The sequence below is a fragment of the Lepisosteus platostomus genome, chromosome 9, assembly GCF_059453375.1.
Source record: "Lepisosteus platostomus isolate fLepPlt1 chromosome 9, fLepPlt1.hap1, whole genome shotgun sequence".
Taxonomy (NCBI): Eukaryota; Metazoa; Chordata; class Actinopteri; order Semionotiformes; family Lepisosteidae; genus Lepisosteus; species Lepisosteus platostomus.
The window spans coordinates 8665852-8689926 of NC_142619.1; the positions used below are offsets into that span (position 1 = coordinate 8665852).

Consider the following 24075-nt stretch of genomic DNA (forward strand, 5'->3'; position numbering starts at 1 on the left):
GCAGTAGCTCAGCCAGTAAAAGCTCTTGCCTGAGTGTTGGCTGAGCTTTGTGATACAAAGTTTGTGGGTTCAAGCCTAATGTGCTAGAAGCCATCTGTGACCTGTGAACTAGAGGATTAGATCAGTAAAATGGGAGTGTTCTTGGATCCTGGGAACAAAGTGACATCCTGGCCCCTTATCACCTCTTACAAAAGAGACTCACAAGTTGATTTATTATTTCTGTTCAGTCTCTGGTATTCTTTACCGTGATCAACATACAGTCTTGTCTTTTCTTGTAATATTGGCTATATTTTAGTTCCATATCTGTGCTCATTCTGTCATCTGACTTGCACTTAGTGATGGTTTATAAAGTTTTTATATGTGGAAGAGTGTCTGAGATTGCACTCTGTGTCACGACTATAGTCCCCCCTCCTTAAGGGTGCTCCAGCCCTTTCACTAAAGACTTCATTCTCTGCACCTGTTTCCCATTCCCTGCCCACCTTAAAAGCCAGGCGCTGACACTCTTCCGGGCTCTGCATCTGATTTCCATATCGTGCGAGTTAAGGTTTTAACCTCTGTTCCCGTTCCCGTTCCCCGTCCGCCGGTTCCGACCCGGCCTTCGTGGTTTTTTAATTCTTGCTCTGATGGATCTCCTGGTTTTGGACTTACCCTTGCATTTTGGATTTTCCCTAAGGACTACTCTCGGATTGTTCGCCTCGGCCACACCTCCCCGTGCACCAGCGCACCTTGGACACGCCCCCCTGTCTTCAGCCCCATATTCCTGCATGACGTTTCCCCAGTGTTTCCCCACTCCGTCGGACTGTGTCGTCCGCATAGGGTCCGGAAAGAACTGTTCGTTACACTCTGTCTATTGAGATTTGAAGATACGTTTTTGCTATCCTTTAGATCACTGAGACAACTGCAAAATCAATAATTCGTCCTGAAACAAATCTTATTCAACAGTTTATACCAAACAAAATGAGGAGGCCTGCTATGATTTCAAATCAGTCCCATTTTCTTTCATTTCAGTAAGTATACTGCCTCCCCTGGACTTCTTCCTGGGAAAACTATACGTTTTTCTTGTATGACTTACACAAATAATCTACAGGAAACTTTTAGGCAGCAGTAGAGTGTGTTTGCTAAGTGATTATTCATCTTACAGAAATCTTAATTGCATGGTTTTTAAGCAAAGCTTTGCTTCAGCACCAGAGTTCATTAAAACAAACTTGGCAGGCTGCTGTTTTTAATTCCCTCCTTACTAACTAATTTAATACTATTAAATGTTATTGAAAAACATAAACATTTTTAAAAACACTAACTTTATGTTGAAGTTATTGCTCCAGAGAACAGTGCTGGACAAACACTTCATGAATCTGAATTTAAATTTTCTTCTGATGGCTTTAATATCCCAAGTGCATAGATACTTCATTGTAATAAGCCGAGCTAAGATGAGCAATTCAATAATAAGTCAGAAAAGTGTATCGAATCAAAACCAATCTTTGTTGTTCCTGTAGCGCTTGAGATGTGTTGCTGGAGTGATCAGGCAGCAGTAATTTGTTCAGCAAGGCTCCTAGTAAATCTGATCCAAACTGATCACTCTAATTACTTGGATTTACCTAATCCAGTAATAAGTTTCACCTTAGGCGGTTGGCCTTTAAGTGATTACCTGCTGGAAGTGTTCCCACAGAACGAGATAATAGCTTATCTTAAACCATCTGATAACAGATTTAGCATAAGCCAAAATTCAGTGGCCTTAAAAGTTTCACATAGTGTACTGTAGGTAGACCCACACAGAACAGATGAATTCCATAAAGGTGCACTTATATTACACAGTCAATCTCCAGATGATCCGACATGTCACACAGAGAAACACAGTAAATAAACAAGGATTCCTTTTTGAAGAACGTCCGAGTCTTGAATCACGTTACCAACGTGCATTCCTGATACAAAACACGTTTCAAAAAGCACATTCAAGAGAATAAAATCATCCCCATCCTAATTTTTTACAAATATCACAAGGTTTTGCTAACTTCATACTTCAAACTCAAGGCCTTATTCACTCTTGGAATCTGTCCTAAAGGTGGGAAGTGACATTTTGTATCTTTCCATGAGATAAATCAATCAATTTTCTTGTAAGGAATTCTCATGTTATTTCCCTCTGAGGGCTTCTAAACCTGTTTCTCCTGTGACAATGTAAGAAAGCCTTGAAGCCTGTTTAAAGGCAACATTGTGGGCTATACTGTAGCTTGAATTTTTCATCATATGAAAATACAGTAAATTCCATAGCTACTATATTTTAGGAACTAAACTTCAAGACTGAATGTGAGAAATGTATATACTATATATAGATATTATTCTGGAATTTTAATTATTTCAAAGCCAGGAAATCTGGCATAACCATTGATTATTTTTATATTAGTTTATTATTATCAATGGCCAAGATTTCTGTGCAAGCAAGGGAGATAGTAAAGAAGACATGTAGATTTTGAAGGGAGAGCAATATTACTCTATCAGATTATTTAATGAATGAAAGCCTGGAATTTGCAGTCAGATAAAGGAAGCTGCTGAGACAGACAGACTCGTGGATAATTTTTTTCTTTAACAGCACATTGTCCTGACATAAAGGGAGGGCAAAGTTGAACTGTCTTAGTTCTCGTCACAATACGTGAAAGGGATATCCCCTCTCAGAATTCAGACACATACCTTTTCTCTTATTTGAGAATTTGAAAAATCATACTCCAAAGCACAGGCATTGAAACTTTTTGTTTTCTGAAAGTACTGTAGATTGGGTGGTGGGTAGCCATAAGAATACTGTCAATTTATCGTCTTTGCAGCCAGTACCTTTGTTATAGACGTTGGTTGGGACTTGAATGTCACTGAGAGAGGTGTTGACAGGCAGGTTATTGAAATGCTCGTTGTTTTCCAGGACAAACTCACTTCCCAGCTCCAAGTAGTTCCCATCTTCATCTTTTTCATTTATTTTCACTGCATTGTAATAGTCAAACTGCAGAAAGAGTAACATTCACACTGGACATGAGCAAATTAACAGGAAAAATCATGTCAGAACACAAACCAAATGGACCTGTTTCCATTTTTTATCCATCCCCGTATCTTTGAATCGCTTCTTCCAATTCAGAGTTAATGGGAGTAGGAAGCAAGCAACAGGAACACCAGTCCATCTTAAGGTGCGCATTAGCAATTATCTGTACTTGTTATTTATACAAATAATGCAAGAAATATTTGTTGTTTCTAAAAAGTCAGACAGACAAGAGAGTCACTCACCACTATTGATGCATTGGATTTGTGGTATAAGTCAGCATCCTCTGCAGCTTCAACCAGCCTCTACATACGAATTAAATAAAAAAGCCAGGGGATAAGATAAAAGAAAAACAAAAAAGATTAAATAAGGAGAAAGCTAGGAACAGAGCAATAATAATAGCTTAAAAGAATAGGCACTCTTTATTTCCCATCTAAGTTTTTCACAGGAAAGCCAGAACAAAAAAAAAATTAACTAAGTAATGTTAAGCCAACCAAAGTTGCACTGTACTCCTCAGACATTGCGGATTTAACTGGAAATCAACACAGCAACATGAGAATACATCTTAGTGTTAAATAAGTGTTTTCCCCTCCAAACGATCCAAAAGTCTTTGCATGATGTAATGGACCATTACATGGGTTATGATTCTGGGGTGATTCTACACAGATCACGAAGAGAAATGAGAAATTGCTTCACCAATTGAATGAAGGGGAACTTTTAGGTAGGCTGAATAGTACGAGCCCAGAGTAAAATTTTACCCTGAACACTGGGATTAACGTCCTTTCTGGAAATGATAATTCCTTACACTTATATAACACTTTTCTGGACACTCCACTCAAAGTGCTTTACAGGTAATGGGGACTCCCCTCCACCACCACCAATGTGCAGCATCCACCTGGATGATGCGACAGCAGCCATAGTGCGCAAGGACGCTCACCACACACTGTAGAACAGAGTGATGAAGCCAGTTCGGAGATGGGGATTAGTAGGAAGCCGTAACTGGTTAATTTAGCCAGGACAACGGGGTAACACCCTTACTCGTTTCGAGATACGCCTGGGATTTTAATGATCACAGAGTCAGGAACTCGGTTTTACGAAGGACAGCACCTTTTTACAGCATAGAGTCCCTGTCACTATACTGGGGCATAAGGACCCACACAGACTGCAGGGTGAGCGCCCCCTACTGGCCCCATTAATACCTCTTCCAGCAGCTCACAACTGCTTGGCTTCAGTGGGTTGCCAGTTGTGAGTTGCAGGATGATATGGCTGCTGGCCATGGCCATGTAAATATACTATGGGATCTTTAACAACCACATGACTGGAACAATATCTCATTTGAAGGATACCACCACCTACACTACAGTAACCATGGTCACTATACTGAGCTATTGGTGTGGAAGTTCTGTTCCACTTACTGCTCTGCCAGCACCACTTAGAGCAGTAACCTGGTTTTCCCTGGAAGTCCTATCTACTCAAGATTTAGCTTCATTCTGATTAAATTATGATCAAGTGGAATTATCGCAGTCATAAAGGAACAAGAATTCATTAAGTGGATGTATGTATCTGGTATTCTCTGAACTGATTCCAGAGAAGCAACATAGTGACCAAAACTGTATGCAGTATTCAACATGAAACCATGTTGAGTGTTACAAATGTTTACGACATGTTTGTAGCGATCGACATGTTATGGAGGTCATGGGCAAAATAACAGTGAGATCTCAAACCACGTCCCGGATCGTGGTTGTTTTTTAAACCAAAGCTTGATTAAAGAATCACTTCACAAATGAAAAACTTAAAACTTATTTAGAGAAGCATAAAAGGTCTCCAGCAGTCCTACATATATAACATCACAAAAAAGATAAAACAGTCTAAATATGTGATACTGTAGTAATGTAATATAATCAAATAGATTTTCATTAGTTAAACAGTACAATGTGTTGTATAGTTATTGCATGTTGTTTGATTACGGTGTTTTGTAATCTTTTGTGTTTTGGATCTTGCAAAGGAGACATGCTAGAGGCCTCGGAGTGGGTCAGCTACGCAGCAGGAGCGTTCTTTCTTGCTTCTCATTCAAGCAGTCGGAGCTCAACCTCTTTCTCCAATCTTGATCTCCATTTTCAAATTGCAAGGCACAACTCAAATTTTGCCTGCCGTACCTGGGCTTCTTCCTGCTCCTCCATTTACAAGCGGGCCAGACAAACTTTCAGGCGAGTCTCGTCTTTCAACCCAGTGGAGACAGGAGAAAACGGTTCAAAGGGAGGTAATGTGGCCTTGACGTCAGCCTCCGCTAACTCTTCAGCCACCACCTGCACCTTGTCCTGTTCTTCCATAGCCATAGCAGGTTTAGCATCAGTCCCAGGAGACCCGGCATCCTTGCTCACTAGTGCAAAGACCTCAAATTCCACTAATTTCTCAATCACAGCTCTCTTAATGTCCCTTTTAAGAGCTTGCGTTGATACCTGAACCTGGAAGTGATCTGCAATTTGGAGCAATTCGTCCTTCCTACACCTATCCAGCTGCTCAAAGGAAGGTTCCTCCACAAGCTTTCGGAAATCAAAAGTAGCCATAATTACCTTGCCCAAAAAAAACACAATCTAAATTTCAGAATCCTATACCAGTCCTTATTCCACAAAGAAAAAAACAAATAACACTATCCAGACCCAAAATGCACAAATGTACAAACACCAAAAAAAAATACAAGACCCCATAAATGTTATGACCCCAAGTGTCTAGGGGTAAAGGGGTGTAACATTTAGGATAATTTTTTGGATGCAGGTGGGTTCTGGTGAGGAACTTAGGAAGCATGATGACAAGGCTTGGTGCATAAGGTGAATAAGTGACTGGTATGAAAGTAGGACACAATAACACACAGGCTAAGGCAACTAGAGTGTTGCCAAAGAAAAGAAAAGAAACAAAATGGAGCTGGCTAAGAAAGTAAGGGAAAGCTGTCCTAACTACAAAAGAAAACCCGATACACACGGTCTTCGGTGTCTTTAAACACCCTAGCTAACCTTCACTGACTACCCCAAACCACACAAGACAAATGACACTCACCTGTACTAAACTAGTGTGACTAATACAAAAATCAACTACGTGTGTAAAGTGTTCCCAACAACCTAAACTAACCCAATACACAAGAGTTCACACAAATACACAAGTGAACTACGAATACAAACGAGAGTAGTAACTGGGTACAAAAGAACACAGAGGCTGAACATATAACAAGTTTGGGTAAGGTAATGGCTTAACAAGAATAAACACAAACAAGAGTACAAAGAGACTAACCCAAACCAACAGAACAACAAAGCCGAAGCTTTACAAAAACACCCACACACAGTGAAACAAACCCAAAGCAAAAACCAAGAAGTGAATTGAAGCAGGACCAAAGTCAAATGAAAGGCCTCTTCCTTCTGAAAACCTCCATGTTATATACTGAATAAGATGAGCTCTGATTGGTTGAGAGTATATTGAAGATGATGTAATACGGAAACATTGGTGTAATGATGGACAAATGGTGGAGGGAGAGCAATCAAAGTCAGAAATGTGGAACAAAACAACAAAAAACACATGGACCACACACTGGGATGTAACAATGGTGTACTGTATGTGTCCTAGGGACTAATAATAGAAACCTAATTTTGAGACAGTAGACAGGAATCTGTACTGTCTCTCACTGATAATACCTCAATTGACTCTGCTACTTGAAACCATATCAATTTTACCTAATTTAACCAACTGATTGGCCAGCATTCCTATTTGAACCTGGTCTTTAACACAAAAATTGTTGATGAGACCCCTAAATCCAGGAAGAGATTGTTGGCACTGTTGGGTTGATTAATGTAAGAATAATGTCTTATAGGTATTACAAATAGCTGTCTCAGTGATTATGTTCCACTTTCATCATTTGTCCAGATAACTACTGTCTGTATAACACTCAAACTAATTTAATAATCACTCTCGTTCAACATTATAAAAGTTCAAGCTCCTGAAAGAAAAACAAAACAGCTACTGTATGTGCCAAATTCTGTATATGGCATAATCAATTCAGTGACGTTGAAATGAAGTGCAAACAATGTGAATTCAGTTGAATTTTTTTCACTTTTTAACACGTTTATTGTTCAGTCTTACTTTTACTGCTTTCATCTTCCTCCCCAGCATTTCTTCCATCTCTTCAGCAAATTTCCTCACCAGGTCCAGGCCGTCCACTTCTTCGATCCTGATGACTGGCTCCACTTCCTTATATTTCTGCCAAACAGAGGACCACAGCGAATCTTACTGGACTGGACTGAATCTGTGAATCCGTGAGGCCTCAACGTACTCTGTATTAAATAATAATTTATACATTTGATTTAGAAAATCCAAACTAAAAGATGTCCTTAAGATAAAGTAAGAATAAATGGTTCATAAGGATAGAAGACAAAAGAACACAAGATTTTTCAAATTTAACCTTAGGCTTTGAAATAATTAACATTTTAAAGTATCAAGGCACTCCCATTCTTTTGTTTCTTTGGGAAGAGCCTAATAGCACGGGAACAGAACTGCCCTTCACTCAGAGTTGGTGCTTTAGTCTTGGGGGACACAGAAGGTTAGGTCTAAGAAAATCATTATTAGAAAATTAGACAATTTATTTATTGGACAGAATCAGTTTTGGAAATGGAAAAAAAAAGTAATTTTCTCCAGTCCTGGAAAATCCAATAGTCAATAATCTTATTAAAAATACTGCAGTTTTAAAAAATACTCTGCATAGGCTGAGCAATACTATTTATTGCTTTTCTTTTGGATAGCTGAGATGATCCAAGGACTCCAGACAAAAGAAAATGTAAAATAATAGGGAAAACAAAACAATATGATTATATATTTGGGACATTAGCTGGATTATTATATTTTAGGCAGGACAAATCATATGATAATTATTAATTCTTCTCATTTATGTAGTGTTTCAATTGAAAGGATCCAAAAGCAATTTACCTTTGAAGTTCTGCACCCACCTGGGTGATGTGAAAAAGCCATATAGCAGTCCCACTAAATAACGAATGTTGTAAAGTTTTATTCATACATTAATAAATGGCTTCACCAACATAAAATAAGGGAGAACTTCAGGAAGGCCAAATTTTACAAACCCATAATGGAAGTTATCCAGAACACCCCTAGGATAACACCTCTAAAATCTGAATAGGATCTTTAATGAACAAGTTAGAATCTTAGTTTATACACTGTATGTCTGAAGGACAGCATCTCTGCTAGCACAGTGTTCCTGGGAACCATACTGGGGCTTTGGTTTGGAAAGTCAGGCACACGAGACACAGTGCCACCTACTGGTCCACCAGTATTACTGTGAGCAGCAAGTTGGTTTTTCTTTGTACTGTAAGTCTCTGATCCTAGTACTGACCATGATGAGCCTGGATGAGCTTCTGAGCTTTGACTAGGTCAGACTACAGTGTTGTTGATTTATATGTATTGCCTTGCAAAAATATTCACTCTATTCCCGTGGTGTCCTGCTTTGCTGAATTACAAATAATGTTAACACATTGTCTGAAATGCATAATTAAAGCACGCTTAAAAGCTCAAACTGTATGGTTTTATGGCTGAAAAACATTAAATATTTCCACAAACTGCAAAGAAAATCCAAAAATATGTTGATTGCATAAGTGTTCATTTCCAGAGTTGAGAGTTGGTGGATGCTACCTTTGGCAGCAATCAAATTTCAAGTCTTTTGGATATTTTTTTTTATTATTATCATGACTCATTTCAACTCCTTTTACAATGTAACAATGAATATACTTATGCACAAAACTGAAATTAAAGAAAAAGTGAACTTTGCGTTAACAGAAACGTACTGTAATTAGTACTTTCCTGTGATAGCTGCTACTGAAATTAAAAATAATGAATGATTTAATTCAATATAATCTTGGTCAGAAAACAGTCTCACAAATGTAGTTAAATATGTAAAACAAAGTGTAATACTGTATTTCTAACACTTAGTATCTGTTTTTTAAAGATCGCACTAATAAATACCAAAAACATTTTACATAAGGCAATAATCTTTCTCTAGAAGAGAGCTGGGTACTGGGACAACAATCCACAATTTCCCAGATTAACCATCATAAAATAACCTACTACTCAACATACACCTATTACCATGCGTTACTACCATCTGCAATCAAAGAGCCTGGCACTAATTTTCTTAATTTAGAGTTAGGGTAAAATTGATAATATCCCATATTACATATTAGTAAATTTAATTAATTCTAATTTTTATGAGTAGCAGTACACATTCATATACAAAGAAAAATTAAAATTACTCCAGATTTACAAAGTAACTCAGAATAAACTAGCAAGCTTTAATATCTCCATCCTCAGCAATTGGTATGGACCACATCAAAAGCTTTTCATGTTAAATAAGAATGCCCTCCCTAGTGTGCTGCACTATTTACAAATCAGCTGGGCCTCTTCCCTCTGACACGTCTTGTTTGTAGCATTCAGCATGCGCAGGATTTGTTGATAACTATAGCTATTAAATAGGGGTTTTAAAGCTTAGGGACATGGTTAATCCTGAGTCCTGCTGTTGCTGTTGGAACTACTAGACCGGAGTGAAGGCTTTACAGCACCTGCAAATGCATATCTTTGCTTCTGCTCCCACTGAGCGCAGGAGTCACCTGGGATTGCTAGCCAGTCAGAAGATTTACCACTGCATCGGCTCTTGGAAGAGTCTTGCTCTCCGTAGGCTTTGACACTGACCTCAGGTGAGTCATGACATGAGCATGACATGAGAGTGTCGGTATTGTCCTACAGTACTGTATGACTCTACCTCAATTCACCCCTCTCAAACAGGACCTTAACATGGGCTGCTAGAGGCTTAAATTCTGCCTCAGAGCTTCAATCCCTTTACTTTTAGATCCAATTTTCATTGTGGGGGGAAGGCATGGGATTTCCAAGAAAATCTAGGGGCTAGAGAGATTGCCGCATGCTAATTTAATTCAGTATTTTCCAAGTTGGAACCAAGTACTGTTTTGCATGTAGTGCATTAGGAAAACCTGATCAATTAACTGAAACAAAAATAAGGAGATACATTTATTATTTTGATTAATTTCATTATTATCTGTTGTTTCGTAACACTAAAATCAATATTTTGGATGAGAGAGACTAATCGATAATATTTTTAAACACGTTCCTTCTGCAGCACAGATGACACCCAATGACACCACAAAATTATTTGCAGAGTTATTGAATAGAATAACTAAAGACTCAAGTCAGCAACCGTGATTTGAAGCATGTACAGTACTGTACCTCTGCATAGGAGCATCTGATCTGGATTGATCTGGAAGGTTGGACAAAGCTAAACCAGGTACTATCTTAAGAGGACCAACTTAAGAATTTCTCCCAATTATTCATGTGCTACTGATTGAAAAAGGCCAAGAAAATTACCGAAACATTTATACTGCACTTGAGGACCAGGATTAGACACCTCTGGTGAGATGCTTTTAGTTTCCACATAAAAGAACTTTGCACATGGCTATCACAGTGCCTGAGCAAAATTGATTGGAAATTTATCTCATTGTGATTTGAAAGCAATCTACTGTAGCTGAGTGAACCTCAGGGTATATATATTATGTCATTACTGGCAGAAATACTGTTGAACGTCCTTAAAAGCCTACTGTAGGTCTCAAATTGATGGATGTTTCAGGTGAAAACACTATTAAATTAAAAGTTTCATCTTTTGTGCAACTGACTCAAGTGGACCACAACATCAGCCACATTAAGAACCTAGGTCATCCCATGTTTCAGATGTGATTTTAATGCTATACTCTGCTTAGGTTTACATACTGTACAGTACAGTATATAACAAATATTTTTTGCTAATTTAAAGTGTCATAGCTGCAAACGTTAAAGCAATGAAAGACGAAAGCTTTGCAAGTTTGAGTACTTTTACAAGACAAAGTATGCCACATGTACTATATATCGCATGGTATAAAAGTATCCTGCAAAATATCCAAATAAAATCACAGATGGTGTGAAAAAATCTGCTCGGGATGCCTTTAAAGAAAGCCCAGAAAAGAAAATATGTTTAATTAAAGTTAGAATAGTAGAGTCATACATGTAGTGAAAACACCAAAGGGGAGAACAAACATTAAGCAGTGCACTCCTGGCTGTTCTTCCCCATTAAGGGCTGTTCCATATGTTTGGAAAAATTAATTGTTGTATTATTATGACTCTATCCTAGTAATTTTTTTTGGGACAAATTAATCATCCATTCATTTTCAGACTGCTTTATCCAATACTGGGTTTCAGGGGAATCAGAGCCTATCCAGCAAACAACTGGTAAAACTTGGGTTACATGTACATTCTGGACAGGATCCCAGTCCATTACAGGACACACAGACTCAAAAACATGGAAAGACTCACACTGGGGCCAATTTTCCCAAAAGCCAATTAACCTACCAGCATGTCTTTGAACTAGGAAGAAACCAGAGCTCCCAGTTAAACCCATGTGAACATGGGGAGAACGTACAATACAAGCTCCACACAGATACAACAGCAGCCCAGGAACTGAGCCCAAGCCCCCAGTGCTGTGAGGCAGCAACGCTAACCAGTGTACCACCATACCACCCTGCAAAACCAAGAATCTATTATTAAATAATGTTATTTTTAACAGGACAAAATGACAGTATTTTAGAACAGTAATTTTAACAGGTCAAAAGGAATAAAATTCTCATACACCCTGGACTTTTTTTTTGCCATCTCAAGGTTCACATGGCTCCAGAGAATGTCTCCGATTCACCAAATAGGCTCGGTTCGCAGTATCACAATAGGTATTTAGTTTTCTTTTATACTGAACCACTATAATAAATGTACCAAATTAGGGCAAAAACATATTTTAGCCATTTTTCTAACAATGTTTGCACAAAGGTTTGTGCTGAGACGTGGTGTTGAGGTGTTCCAGGCCTTTACCCACTACTGGTCTGAGAAACAGAGGAAAAAGGAGTTTCTACTAACAAAAGCTCTAAGTAAATGTCCTTCAAGCACACAAAATGAAGACGTCTAAGAGACTACACATATCTAAGCTGGCAAACGAAGAATAGAAAAAGCTGACTGAGGCCTACAGCCCAACAGCAAAGATTGGACTTTTTAATTAAGAAAATAACCCTACCCTCCAGTCAGAGCAATGAGACAGTCAGCAGCTCTCTGTAACAGGATTGAAAATGTGTTTCTGTATTTGCACCAAGGTCCTAAACCCTAGTTCATTGTACAGCATTCTATTATGCATGTTTTAATTTGAGCTTCAACAGCCTGCATTTATTTTAGTGCGTTTTGTTTATTCCTGCAGCTTGCGATCACTGTTTCCCTCAGTCTGCTTTTCCTTTGGCTGAGAGGAAGTGAGGACAATGTCATGCTTGTAAGGCAATATTTGCTTGAAACTATTAAGGCTCCTTAATTGGCATGCATATGGCACATAATTACAGTACATGAAAGGTACAAGACTCTGAGGACACAAGTATTGAAAATCCTCAAGGGCACAGACAAAATCAACCCACCAGACTTCTGCAAAATAAACAGTGAAACATGAACTACAGGACAAACTACAGTACGTGGTTTGTACAGTAAAACTGAGAAAAGGAAGCACTGCTTTACTCAAAGGGTGAGAGTATAAAAGAAGCTGTCCATCCATGTTATTGTAGCCGATACCCTTTTTGATATGGCTTCTTAGAAAGAAACTACTGGATGAAATCCTTGGATCAATTATCTACTAACTGTTAAACTGACTTGAATGACCTCCATTTAATTTGTTATGATTCTTTTTATATATTATTTTGTATTTATATATTCTTATATATACTGTAATTACAAGGAGTTGTATTAATCTACCAGGAATTTTGATAAAGTTTATATATTTTGTGTGTTGTTTATCCTTGCCAAACAGTGGTCCAGTGGTCCTCAGTGTGACTATTTCTATTTTCGTATTATAGCTAGTGTCAGTGGTATTTTCCCATTTAATAAAAATGTATTTTGCAAATATGTTGGACTCTTTTACTATAATTGAGGAATGTATTTCAAAATCATTGTTTTTTATTCTCTTTGTCAATTGAAATACCTTTTTTAAAATTATTGTATATGTTTAGTTATATGCATGCTTCTTTCCATATCAATAAATATGTACCCATTGATAAATTACAGTACCCATTTTGTACATATCTAATATACAGTATATATTAAACACAATAATAGCCAGCAGCCATATCACCCTGCAGCTCTCAACTGGCTACCCACTGAAGCTAAGCAAGGCTGAGTCTGGTCAGTAACTTGGATGGGATACCTCCTAATTGTTGCTACTGGAAGTGGTGTTAGTGGGATCAGTGGAGGGAACCAACCTTGCAGTCTATGTGGGTCCTAATTCCCCAGTATAGTGGTGGGGACACTATACTGTAGTGGGCACCATCTTTCGGATGAGATGTTAATAATAATAATAATAATAATAATTGCTTACACTTATATAGTGCTTTTCTGGACACTCCACTCAAAGCGCTTTACAGGTAATGGGGACTCCCCTCCACCACCACCAATGTGCAGCATCCACCTGGATGATGCAACGGCAGCCATAGTGCGCCAGAACACTCACCACACATCAGATATCAGTGGGGAGGAGAGCAGAGTAATGTAGCCAATTCATATGTTAAACCGAGGTCCTGATTCTCAGTGGTCATTAAAGATCCCCAGGCATTTCTTGCCAGTTTAGGTATGGTACATATGAAGTGGTTTGTCAAATGACATGACTTTAGGCACAATACACACATACATACTGTACAGTATGAATTTAAACTGGAACAATGTGGTTTGGAAGAAAAAGCAACCTAGTTAGATCAGTAAAACAAGGACTTCTTCGTGAGAGGTTCGTACATGGTCTTATAAGAATTAAACACACATTTTTAGTCATTCAGATAGTAAAATTTATGAAGGGTGTATAAGGGCTACAAGAAACCTATTATTATAGTAAATCAGAATTTTCCAGCATTGGGTCTGGAAAGCCTCAGTATAGTTAGTCTTATAGGCTACATTTAAACATCTTTTTTTTCAAGATTGGGAATAACATGGGAGTTATTGATCAATTAAGCATGCACAGTATTGTTTTCAGTTAAGAACACTGTGGTCCTTTAGGGTACAGGCTGTTCTGAGTTTTATTTCAAATGATCTCTAAATCTCTTGATTTAGCAAATCACCTGTTTAATTGATTAGAATTAATTTGTTCTAGCAGAACAAAGCAAATTTGTCTTTCATTTGTCTTTTACGTTGCGCTGTGGGTCTGAGGTTTAGTGATCAATGAAAAATGCTGAGTTAGATTAGAGAGATAAAAAGTGCAGGCATTAACAGCGATCGTAAATGAACCTGTAAGAAGAGGCTGTACTCAATTGATCCCTCTATAAAAAAAAGTTCAGGGATTCCGTTAGATTAAGGGAAGCAGTTTGGCTATTCTTTACATTAAAAAAGGGAAAATTACATTTAGTTATCCCTGGAGGTTAAACAAGAGAAAGCTAAAAGAGAAAAGAATGCTGCTGCTCCCCCATCATTTATGGTTAGGGTGCAAAGGTGTTTACACCAGTGCTGGTTCAGCCTGAGTCACAGTTTTACGAATATAAATTATTGTAGAGGTTACAGCAGGTTTTGTTTGCAAACAATGCCTCAAAGAGTGCATACAGTAGGTGCCTCTGCACAATGCTTCTAGGTTAGATAAGGTTAGGACACAACCTAGTATTTAAAGAATTATGATTTAGTGGTTACCTGAAATCTGCTGGTTTGGGGGTTAGAGACCCCTCCTGTACAGCATTAGGATAGCGAGGAATACATCTAAAAGTCCTGATCTACATTATACATGATATCGTGGTCAGTAACTTACAATCTAACAAATATAATACTGTTGAGACAGCATTGAACCACACAGAAGGTTATATGGGTATTTGCGCCGTGGCTTTTTTCTATAATAAACACTGTGTAAATAATTCCATGCCGTTTTGATGTAAAATCACCAAGGAGTTTTGCTTAAATTTTAAAATTTAAAATGGATAAAATAAAATGTTACCTTGAATCATTACTTTGAATCAGATTATAGATTTAAAACAAAAGAGATAGAGACTTTCCCACAAATCATCTTTTAAAGCAAGGCATTAAAAGCCAGGCAATATAGTAACATCAGTCACATTTAAGACAATAGCAAGACTTGCTAATGCAGTACAATGATTTAATATCAGTATCATCTCTGCATTGAATGATGTTGGTGGCTCAGTGAGCTCTAATGCACAGAACAGCTCTGTCCTTGATGTTCCACTTCCCTATTTTGCAGTTATACACTTACCAGTATAAAACCTTGCAAGTGATATGTTGAAATGAAATCCCAATATATCAATATATCAATGTACAATATGTATCATATGTATGATACAGGTTGTACATCATGATGATTATATACAGTATGAAGAGATTTTTTTAAATACATTTTTGTATGTTGTAGTACTAATTTACTGCCCTTTATTAGCTATACAATGCACCCAGACATCTCCAGTTTAACATGCAGTGTAATGTTAAAAATCCTTGTGCATCTTTTTGGCACTTTTAAATGCACTCATTCAAATGTATGCATTACTGAAATCTTCCTGAGATGTCCTACAGTGAGAGTCAGCACAGCACCCAGTACGGGTATAAATAAATCTGGTGAGTTAAGAAAAAGTGAACCTTTCAAGGTCTAGGGGTTGTGACCAAAGCACTGTTGTCAGAATGGATTTTGAGCTATTATAATTAGTTGACAAGTAAATTGCTCAGTTTATGACATTCCCCTTAGGCTGCAAGGACATTAGGCTTTTCGTAGACAAGAATGAGCAAAGAAACATATTAGATTTTTTACCTATTGGTCAAACAGCAAGAACATAAGAAAAGTTACAAACAAGACAAAAGCCATTCTAGTTTGTTTGGTTAGTAGAAGCTTATTCCAAGGATCTCATCTAGCTTTTTCTTGAACAAAGGCAGGTTCATGAGCTACTGTTCAGCCATCAGCTTCGACAGCATTTAGATTGCCAATCCACTGTATAAAAAAGTGACTGGTTCTGTGTTTTAAGTGAACTTTCTGAATTGGAAGAGAATCTAATTTATATTCTTAATCCTTGCAAACATAAATTGTACCTGCACACTCTTCAGATACTGTGTGCTTTCTAAGAAGGTAACCATGGACACGGGTACTGCTTTGGTATGCATTTTGTAATCATTATGAAATCCGATGATTGTCATTTTCTAGGACTTACTGGGGATTTATTGATTCTTGTACAATAAAATACTAAATGCATCATTTTCTATATGCCCCTCTGCGGCTGATTGCTACTGTTTGCCATGCCTGATACTTTTTTAGAATTAAAATAAATCCTTTTAACCTGAAATGATGAAAAAGCAAAACACAAAAGAAAACATTGAGAAGCTCATATTAAAATGAGCTTTAGTAGTGAAATCCTAATGAAATGCAGAAAAGTGCATAGAATCCATACTGCAAATGCAGGTTTATATCCTCTTAAATTGCACAAGCATTACTGTTACAGTTTTCTGTCTGGCGTTTTTACAAGAGCAATTTGATCATTTCACATTTATCGTTTAGTGTGTAGCTGAATGTTTAAAAATGATCAATACTGAGTTGTACGTACAATTTGTACTCTAGGAGCCCAGGGCCTCCAAATGCAAGAAAACTGGCCAAAGTTATAGCCCCAAAAGCCTGGGTTTGGAGGACACAGATATAAAATCAGACTTGATGGAGTAACAGAGATTTTATTTTGGGCTTATATGGTGATATGCCATGTGTTAGTATATCTTTTTATTCATTCAGAAGTGTGATGCCTTCATTGGCCCCCTTGGGCAGTATTTTAAACCATATAATAAGCAGCTGTCATTTGTTGGGATTGTTATTTTTTTCCTCAATACTACAGTACCTGCCTTAGAATTTCCTTCATATAATATCACAATGTCAAGAAAATTCACAAATTGTTACTGTGATGTTCCTGGTACAGTACATGGAATATTGAGCACGAACCTTTATAATTGGTGAACAGCTCCTTCCAGCTCTTTTCTACTACGTTTATTCTATACTAAGTTTATTCCTATTTGCAGGCTTGTTCTTTCATTCATCCATTTCTCCTCTCCTGACAAAGGTTGCAATGGAACTATTTTTCACAGCAACAGATTCCACTTACTCCAGTGGCAGTCGCATGTGTTCCTGGGTGAGAGACATAGTATGGGATCTATGAGTGCTCTGGATACAGTCGGTCAAGGTTTTGGGCCAGTGGACATACCTAACAAGTACCTGAACCACTTCAACTGGTTTTCCTTGATCTGGAAGACTTGTCTTTACTCTGAGGCCCTCACCGATATCTGGGTCATGCCCTGACACAGGGAGTAGGTCCAACAGCTCAACTGAACCAAATCATTGATCTTCTTAATAACCCTGCCTATTTATACACTCAAAGTCACAGGTTTATAAAACCTGTAGCATTTCTTTATGTTCTTTTTAGGAAAATGGAGGGGAAGTCATGCTTTCCATTTTCTATATTTAAATGAACTGATATGTTGGAGTAGTAAACCTCAATATTGGCAAGCAGGGTGTATCTTTGAAAGCCTCTGATGAAACTTGAAGATGACAATATTCAATAATTAAATAATTTAATGCTCTCTAGCTAAGAATTCCGATCCATGTTACATTTTAATACAGGCATATTATTTGCTTACTGTTAATCACAATAACCTGTGCAAGAGACAATACATCAATGTCTTCAAAAGTGTCTTCTCCAAAATTGATCAATCCATCTTGTCAAGAGACTAAAGATAAAATTATTTTTTAATTCTCAAACAGAAAAGGCTATCAGATATAATGAATAAGATTGAATTTTCTGATGCGTATGCATACAGTACATATCAAACTTTTAAACAAATCCTGCATATTCTTATCTACATCCATCCATTAAGAATGCACGATGAATAATGTGCTTTTATGCAGTATACATGGTGTATGCCAACACATTTTTTTAAATATTCTGTTACAAGACTGCACTACTTTGCAAAACTTCCAGGTGGCATAATGAATGCTTAACATGACACATGGCCCTTATGGGACAATCATTTTCCAATCATTGAATTTAATTTGTAAACTGTTTTGACTTTTATTAATTTTATGCCGCAAATTACAGTTTTAATATTAATATTAAAATATTAAAAAGTTTTAATATTTAAAACAGAAACAAAACAATATTACTCAGCCAGATACAGTACATAGACACAACGTTTTGGCTGTGGAGCCTTCTTCGGGTTATTACTATAATGTGAATGTGATGTGCTTTTTTCAGGTTTACATCCGCATTTAAAATAATCTGTATTTTGTCTTAATGCTGATTTCAGCAACAAGTAATTGGGAAACAACTGTAATTTAGATTTTGATTATGAAAATATATATTTCACATATATTGTACCATAATGTTTGGAAGCAATGTCAAAATGTTTCCAAAATAACCACAAGTGATATTTTCAGCCACCAAAATGTCTTTAGTTACAATCTATGATTCCATATTAATAATTTCTATTAAGTGGTATTAAAACAGTACTACAACTTTTTTTATAACAATAACGACAACAAGTGCAGTATTCTTAGAAAAAAGTTAAAACATTATAGCTTATTATAAAGTAAATAAACTTTATATAGTTAGAAGGAGCCTGTTAAAACATTTCCAAAATAACCACATTAAGTGACTTTTAAAGTTTTGATGCAGAAAATGTTTATGAAGATGGTGGAATACTGTAGTGTAGTTTATTTTTTATGTTTAGCTACCATTACCTAAACCTGATGTGATGAAGTGAACTAGGAAGATGTTAAGAGATCAGTGAAAAGGAGATGCTTGTCTGTGTTCTACATGGGGAATGTGTCGGAACTCTACAAAGCATCATCTTCAACCTGGTCTAGCACATCACAGGTGAACAGTATTGTATCCAATGGTAGATACAATAATAGTCCCCCTTCTTGATCAAACTGTTTATGTCATGTACTGTAGGGATAACCCAAGAAAATATTTATACAGAAAAGAGATGAAGTGCAAGATTACAATTTAATCTCCTCCCGAACTTCCATTTAAGATCACTTTATTAACCATATACAATTTCTTGCATTAGGAACTTGTCTTTTTGCACACCCCAGCTTGATCTCCATGAGACACACAGGCACACAGACAAGGAGAGAGAAGCTTGGGGTCAGAGCTCAGGGTCAGCCATTTATATGGCACCCCTAGAGCAGCTGGGGTTAAGGGCCTTTAAAGTGTACTGTATATAAAGCGTGCTTGGTTATCACAAGAAAATAGATGTTTGGCATTGCCAACTTTAGATAAAACTGATTAGTTCTGTCCATGGTTTCTTGGAGTTAACCAGCTACAGTATATTATTCACTCTTTCCAGACTTAATTTAAGAGATGATGAATTGTGGTAAACAAGCTGACTAGGATTACTACATTCTATTACCTTTCCAATCAAAAGCTAAGCTAGTGGTTGCAGGTATATTACTCTAAGATTTTTGGTGTTGGTTGAAATCTAAGAAACTGAAGAGAAAATCCCGTATCGCTTCACCTACTGTATGTTTAGGTTTTATTTCCTTGAGATTCTATGGAGTGAAATTGATGGTTAAACCAAAGGAAATGAGTAGTAAAGGAGAATTCTTTATTTTTTTCCACAGCTAAACAATTTTTACTTACACCGAGGGCAGAATTGTAAAATATAATGCGAATCCTGATTACTGCTTGGCTGAGGGCTACTGACAGGAAAACGTCAAATCCACAGTATGTATTATTCATTTCCCTTTTATCTTCTAAAGGATTTCCTATTATTAATTCTGATCAACTTCATTTTACCCTTTACTGTTCTTTTACATTCTTTTACATTAAACTCTGAAGAAAATAACCTTAATATACTGCAAAATACTTTAGGATGTCTCATGTATATTTTCCTTTTTTCCTTTTTACCCGCTATTGCAATTAATTGGGGTCCATTTTCTCAGTTAGATGCTATCCTTTCATTGAAGCTTATTTTTGATTTGATCAAAGGCAGCTCCTGTCATACTTTACATTTCCCATGTATTTATTATTGTCTTTAAAAGTTTTGCATAAGACAGTGTTTGTTGACCGTTGCAAACAGTGAAGTCAGTACCCTTCAAAGGACTTTTTTGAAATATCCGAATTTAAAACTTCAGAGCTTTTATGAAAGTGCCACAAAATATAATTTTATAAAATCTTCTATTTCAGTGATAGAAATGTTTAAATACAAATTTGAGAAAAAAAAACGCTTCATCTCCCTCATTACAAAACAGCTGTTAGCCCAGAATCTCAAACATAGAAATGACTAATTTAACTCTATTGAAAGCAGATGAAAATTAAATGAAATTAAATGGAATGTGATGTGATGCATGCAACACACTACATTATGTACGATATTATAATAAATTAGCAATTTTACTGCACCTGCGCCGTTAGTCTTCTTGACTAAAAAATATATCTTCCTTGAATTGTTTCTCACACAGATAATGATTTAACAAAGGTACCACAAATGCATTACAGTTTTGCTAATCTGCACTGTCTTTGATGCTGTCTACTGAAGACCCAAAACTATCATACCCATTATAACCCACTTGTACTCTATACCAGTCACTATGCTCTTGCTGCAGTATATGCAGTGTATGCAGTGTATTATTTTAGCACCTGCAAAGCATCTAGGAATGTAATCTCCAGCACAATATATTTCTTAAGAAGGTTCTCTATTAAAATTGTATAGTGAATACAGTTTCCTTGGTTAATAATAAAAGTAATGCTTGTCTTACCTTTTGTAGTAAAATAGATCCAGAGTATTTTGTGGTTAAAGAATATAGTTCTCCTCCGAATGCACTGGCCCATAGTTGTACCCTAAGGCATAAAAACATCATTTATTTTGTGTGTAGCCTCTTGCAAACAGTGAATCAATACACTTTATCTGTTTTTATTGCTTATTTTATTAGTTATTATTAAACTCTGTCATCTCATAGCAAGTTTACATCATTTCACCATAGCAAAAGAGCAGTATTTCTACATAAAATAATCAATGACAGTACAGTAATGCTGTTACCTGTTACATGAATATATGCCTTCATAATTGAAAAGGAAAGGTAACAGATGCAGAGCCTTGCAAAATTATTTAATTATTTATTTGTTGCTTTTAAGCTTGCAGCCTTGGATATTTGGATATTCACACCACCTACAACACAGTCAAAACAAAGAATGAATAGAAAGAAGTAAACAGGAAAGAAAAATATAAAGGGCATAATTACAAATCTATTCAATCCATTTAACAATAGCAAAGCTAAATTAATGTAGGTGTACAAAATTATTTTAAAGAGCTACACAATCAGTTGTTTGGCCCGTATCTGTGTGCAATAACAGTGCAGTACACTGTAACAGTACAGAGAAAATACACCCGACTGTAGGGTCCGTCAGATATTAATTGCTGCTTCAGTCAGTTAGTAAATATTGGCAAAAAAGTAGTAATTAATATTAAGGAGCTTTTGTGGTCAGATGAGATGAATATCTTTTTGGTGTGAAAGCATTACTGTACATCTTATGCTTACCCAGCATAATACATCACTCAGTCAACACCATCCCTACTGTCAAGTACTGTGTGTTATACTATAGATCTGCTTGTCTTGAAGGACAATAACTGAAAAGTTACACTGGATTGATTTAAGAATAAGAAAGTGAATGTCTTTGAGTGTCATAGTCCTGTCTTGAATCCTATTGAAAATATATGGACAGACCTGCAAACTGATCTCCATTAGCGATCCCTTAGCATCTTGGGAGAGTTTAGCAAATCTGCAAACATGAACGGGCCATGAGTGCACCATCCTGAGTGGCAAAACTAGAAGAAACATACCCTGGTAGTTTAGTGGTTAGCATTGCAGCCTTGTACCGTTTTGTTGTCTTGGGCTTAATTCCTGGTTTTTTTCTTGGTGCTCTGACTTCCTCCCACAGTCCAAAGATGTGCTTGCAGTTTAATATGTTTCTGTAAATCGACCCTGGTGTGAATGTGTGCGTGTTTTTTGTCTGGGTGTGCCCTGAAAAATGGACTGGTGTCCCATCCTGGCACCACCATAACCCTGAAATGGATAAAAGGTTATAGAAAGTGACTGGGTGATGTCTTTGCAGCTCCAATGGTTTCCAAAGGTGCTTCCACCAAATATTTCACAGGTATGAATGCATTTGCAATCAGCATATTTAATTTTTCTGTAGTGTTTAGAGACATTTTACGAAGTCGCCAGTTTAAGCATTTAGGTTTTGAATAAAATATTTGAAGGCAGTATTTTGCAACTTCACTAAATGGGACACCTTAGGAAGAGTCTGAATACAAGGCACTGAATACCTGATATTCTACAAACACAGACTGTGTGTCAGACAGAATATCTGGTTCTCAGTTTACTAAATTATTCCAATCATCACTTTCTAGGATGAAAGAGCATTTACCAAACTCTGAATTCTTAGGTATCATTTTCAAATAGGCATTTTTTTTTAATAATGGGTATTACTTTTTAGAAATAGAGCCACTGGCCTTGTTTGAGATGCAGAGTGCCAAAATGAATGTCTTCAAGGGCCTTTATAGATTTGATATGAGATATTATTAACACAGTTTTAATTAATGTATTATTAACACTGCCCCCAGTTATCTCAAGGGTGTAACCTTAAATGTAGGACGTGTACAGTATATTCTGATACAATCGGCTTCTAACAAAAGTACAACCGTTGCAGTGTTTTTCCACTTAAGGGAAAAAAAATACACTTGAAATGTATCTAGCTGCATTGCCTATATCCTATGTGTGGTTATTCCCAGCCACACTATATTAGGGGAGATGAGGCTCACGTTGTAGCTCAGTAGCAGACAGTTTGTGCTGCCGATGTAAAGTGTGTATCTGAGCAGGGTTGACAGGGGACCTCTGATGTTAAGTGAGATTTACTGGCCTGCTGTCAATCTGCATCTGCGGGATTATGTGAAGATGCTAATGACACAATAGGACTTTCAACTGGGCATCCAAGGAAGAGATTAGGCGACAAGGGCTTGGGCCACACTCAAGCATTCTGTTCCTTTGACATGTCAGGATACGAGGAAGTTGTAACCTAACCTGGGCACACAGGAAAGAGAACTGACATTTTATTTCATGTTCTCATGTAATTAGAGACTCTGGAGTGGCTCATCCAGTACAGGTGCTCACTCATATACAGGCTGAGCCGTTTGATCAAGGGTTTGAGTCTTGGTTACGTGACTGGCCAACTGGGACAGGAATTCCCCAAGGGGTGAGAGTTTGACTCGTGAGCTCCCCAAGAGTTTTGCTGAGGGTAGAGTGGAGTCAGTCGACCAGGGAGTAACGTGAAGCTGCCATTGAGGGATATGCCTCTTCTCCTGTCAGCCCCGAACCGTAAGGGACAGTAAGGGACTGTGTTGCTGATGGCATATTAAAAGATAATCAGTTTAAGGGTAGGCAGGATGGACTAGTCTGTGTGGTTTGAAAGCTGAAATGTGAAGATCACACAGCTGGCTGTTTTAAATCAGGTAGGTAGAACAAAGATATTTGGCTATTCTAAATAAAAATGTAAAACACAAAATAAAACAGTTATATTCTCCTTCAAAACATTTCCTTATTTAACAGTAAATCTGAAACCTACTTCTCATTAGCCTCTTTCAGGTATAGTGTGTGTGTGTGTTAAAGCAGCCAAGTATTCGCTAAGGCCGGTCACTGCGTTAGCAGCTGATTCAGTAAAATTCAATAAAGGCTGCAGTTGTGTGTTATGGCAAGTGAATGACGACAACTGGACAACTGCTAGGTAACACAGCCTGGTAGAGCAAGGTAGAGAAGAGGCTCTAGCCACTGTATGGCACCAGGGGCTGCGATGTCCGATGTCTATGAATGTTTGTTGCTGTGGAGTGCCGACAATGGTTGGTGGCTGTCTGTGAGCAGTTAGTACAGTACACCACAGAGCCAGGACTGGGAA

The 24075-nt window shown here is 37.3% G+C and overlaps 1 protein-coding gene across 7 annotated transcripts in view; it reads right to left on the reverse strand.

The window, feature by feature from the left end:
* The window catches only part of LOC148654510 (voltage-dependent calcium channel subunit alpha-2/delta-4-like), a 201842-nt gene that overhangs the window by 165495 nt on the left and 12272 nt on the right, over window positions 1-24075 (reverse strand). For all 7 annotated transcript variants that reach the window (XM_088646809.1, XM_088646805.1, XM_088646808.1 and 4 more), the window contains exons 2-5: window positions 20886-20967; window positions 7145-7261; window positions 3262-3321; window positions 2821-2983 (exon numbers count right to left, since the gene is read on the reverse strand). In XM_088646809.1, the coding sequence (XP_088502935.1) occupies window positions 2821-2983; window positions 3262-3321; window positions 7145-7261; window positions 20886-20967 (422 nt within the window). The remainder of the gene's footprint in view (window positions 1-2820; window positions 2984-3261; window positions 3322-7144; window positions 7262-20885; window positions 20968-24075) is intronic.